This window comes from Carlito syrichta, unplaced genomic scaffold (assembly GCF_000164805.1).
Source record: "Carlito syrichta isolate Samal-C Ts95f unplaced genomic scaffold, Tarsius_syrichta-2.0.1 Scaffold308847, whole genome shotgun sequence".
NCBI classification, from domain to species: Eukaryota; Metazoa; Chordata; class Mammalia; order Primates; family Tarsiidae; genus Carlito; species Carlito syrichta.
The window spans coordinates 313,946-317,129 of record NW_007252943.1 but is presented as its reverse complement, the minus strand read 5'-3'; the positions used below and the strand labels follow the sequence as shown (position 1 = coordinate 317,129).

The 3,184-nt window shown below is 49.3% G+C and overlaps 1 protein-coding gene across 2 annotated transcripts in view; it reads right to left on the bottom strand.

The window, feature by feature from the left end:
• Positions 1–377: 377 nt before the first annotated feature.
• Positions 378–3,184, bottom strand: part of MRPL2 (mitochondrial ribosomal protein L2) — a 3,913-nt gene continuing 1,106 nt past the window's right edge. The window contains exons 2-7 of one of the 2 annotated variants that reach the window (XM_008066129.2): positions 2,490–2,658; positions 1,752–1,893; positions 1,526–1,641; positions 1,342–1,452; positions 979–1,052; positions 378–627 (exon numbers count right to left, since the gene is read on the bottom strand). In XM_008066129.2, coding sequence (XP_008064320.1) covers positions 415–627; positions 979–1,052; positions 1,342–1,452; positions 1,526–1,641; positions 1,752–1,893; positions 2,490–2,658 — 825 coding nt within the window. In that variant the 3' untranslated portion in view covers positions 378–414. The remainder of the gene's footprint in view (positions 628–978; positions 1,053–1,341; positions 1,453–1,525; positions 1,642–1,751; positions 1,894–2,489; positions 2,659–3,184) is intronic. The other variant, XM_021716615.1, reaches the window with a different exon arrangement.

Below are 3,184 nucleotides of genomic sequence, written 5' to 3'. Positions count from 1 at the left end.
CCGGCTGCGCCGCGCGCCCACCTCGGGGGCTCCGCCGCCCGCCCAGAGCCACGGCTCATTTCCGCCGGAGCCAGCGGAAAGCTGGGGGCCCGGGGAGAGCGCAGGGGCGGAGCCTCCTCTGCGCCGGCCTTTCCTCTTCCTTTTTGTCCTCCCTCCTGTCGCCGGAAGTACCTTCTCCGTTTCCCAAAGTCAGAACTGGGAAAGACCTTGGAGGTCATTTACCTCCCCCCCTACTTCGTTGCATGTAAGGAAACTGGGGGGGAGGGCGGACCCATACTGGTTTTTTCCTTTCTCTTCCCTCCCTTAGACCATTTGCTCCTTTTCCCCACATCCAGGTCTGTACCGTCCTCCCCCTCCCCCCAAAAAAACCAGTAACATAAAAATGGGGGGCCATTTTATTAGAGTACAGGTATATCAGCTTTGGGCAGCAGCGGAAGGCAGCTTCACATAACTCTTCATGGGGGGCAGTGGACGAATCTTTCGACCAGCCCAGCCCCCCTTGCGGTGCCACAGCCCGCTGTTAGGCCTCTTGCCCAGCCAGCGGTTGCGACCCGCCTTGCCGATGACCCGTTTGTTATGATCGACATTGGATACTCGGCCTACTGTTGCTATGCACGTTTCCAGCACCTGATGGGGAAGCAAAGCAGACGGAGGAGAATGCACAGTGGGGATTCAAGAGCCTGACAATGTTGAGGGCACGACCCTTGGAGGCTTCTTAGATTCAGCGAGGGAAGGGAGGGGGAAAGCACAATATGGGTCCTACAGTAGGAACTGGGTAGTTGAAAAAGACATTGCTCCCCATTCCATTATGGGGTGTCAACCTGACAAGGCACATCTAGCCACGTGGCAGAAGAGGACAGACCCAGCTCAAGGCAGTGCCCAGCACCATGAAACACCTGGGAGCTATACCAGGCAGGACACGTACATCCCAAAAATTCTTTGCTGATCCCTCTCGCCTGTACCTACACACATACACACCTGCATCTGCCTCTTAGAGGGCAGCTGGATGATGGCTGTCCCATTCACCTTCCGCAGCAGCACACCACATGTCCCTGGGGAAAGGAGAAGCAGCTTTGCTATTCTCCATAAAAGAGTCAGGAGGTGGGATTTACATGGGGGCTATGTCCCACATGCTGCTCTTGCCTTGCCCTTCAGGAGCAGATACAAAAAGGATGCATGCAATATTTTAGGTCAAAACAAAAGCACATCTTCATCTTCATGTTCCTCGTTCTTTCTTTTTCTCTGCCCACACTGGATGTGAAACCAGTTTCAGAGAACTGTGACCTCAGGCACTCCTTGGCCTTCCAAACTGTAGGACCCAGGCAGCTTCTTTCCTCATACCTGCAGCTCGGATATACTGGGCTCCCCGGCCTGGCTCACTTTCCACATTGTTGATGAGGGTCCCCACGGGCAGGGCACCAAGAGGATGTGCATCGCCTTCTCGAGCAGCAACTAAAAGACAGGATTTTATCAGCACTAGAACCTATGCAGTATCCAGCCCACACATCTAGTATTCATCTCTCACCTGCCATTCGGCCTATGTGGTCAGAGTTCAGGATTACATTTCCAGCCTGCATGTTTTCTGTGGCAATGATCCAGCGTTTCCGACTGCCCCCAGCAACCAGAGCTATGTCTGCTGACCTATTCAGTGTGAGGAACAGGTGAATAGACTATTTAGGCAGACCTACAACTTCTGAGAAACTACACAGTTATTCAGACCATACCATCATCATTCCACATCCCAAACTTACCTACAAGGGTCATAGCGGACTACCACAACCTTCTCTTCAAAGGGTCCTGGCTTGGTCTCCTGCTCAGGCCGGAATCGCAGAAAGTCAATCATACGATAACGTTGCTTGTGGCCCCCGCCAATACCATGCACTCGGATTCGGCCTGTGATCAGGACAGTTCAGGGACGTGATCCAGGTCAGACTAGTTCAGCTCCCAGCATTGGGAACTGACTTACCCTCGGTCAGAGAGCAGTGCTTTTCAACATTATGGCACGGGCAGAAATGATAAAAATTGCACAACACACTGGAGTAGGGAGGGGTGGGGCAACACTGACACAAAGCTTGGTGAAAACTTAATTATAGGATTACTGAAGTTGTATCAAACTTCCGGATAACAGCTTTTCCAATTACTGATTTTTTTCAGGTTTACTGAGAGCCATGTAAATCATACTCAGATAATTTTGACTGTTAATACATTTTTGAAGGGTGTGAAGAAAAATGTCATAGCACTTCTTGTGTATGGCCCGTTTTCTTCAGTTACCCAGATTGTCTTTCAAAGCACAGACCAGGTATCTGTTGCTTTATATTCTAATCTCTGGCTCCTCCACGCACATAGTCCATGCAAAAGGAGCCAAGTAAGTGCTTTTTAGTTACATTCCTCTTCCTTATAAGGAAGGCAAAAGCATGTCAATATACAGGCTTAGTGTCCTAGCATGTTTTTCCCTTTTACTGCTCAAACCCCCTTGCCTTTACTCTCACCTGTGTGGTCTCGGCCTCCAGACTTCCTCATCTTCACTGGTACAATGGTGTACTTGGTGCGACTCTTCCAGGACACAAACTTGGCATTAAGAGCCACAGAAGTAAGGACTGGGCGGCAGGGAAGCAACATTAAGGCAGAGGGCAGTTGGAGGAGGGCATTGTTCTTCATCTAGACATAAACAGAAATCTCTTTCACTTGAAAGCTAATTGAAGGTGAGGCATCAGAGAACCAAGGGAGAGGGCACAGAACAATTTTTGCTTGTAACTCACTTCCTCCTAGAAGTGTAACAGACGAGCTGTCCAAAAACTCCAACCTTTACAGCTTGTAAAGATGCCAGTGTAGAATGTTTATCCAGGTGTAAGTGTGTTGATTACCTCTCCTCATTTGATCCTCTCACCTCTGAGGTATTCCTTCAATGGAATATTCTCCCTTTGGTCATCCCCTTCCAAATTTGACTCAAAACTCTGTCTCCAGGAACCTTTTCCTTCCCCAAACAACTCCCTTCTCCATATGCCACCATTAGCACCAATGCCTTTTACCCTCTGCATTATGTTTCTGGAAGTTTTCCACATATGAACAGAGGGTAGGGATCATTTCTGTCTTGTTCCTTACTGTACTCCTTGCATTCAATGGAGTAGGTTGGTTTGAATTTTTTTTTTTTTTTTGAGTTGGAGTCTCACTCCGTTGCCCAGAC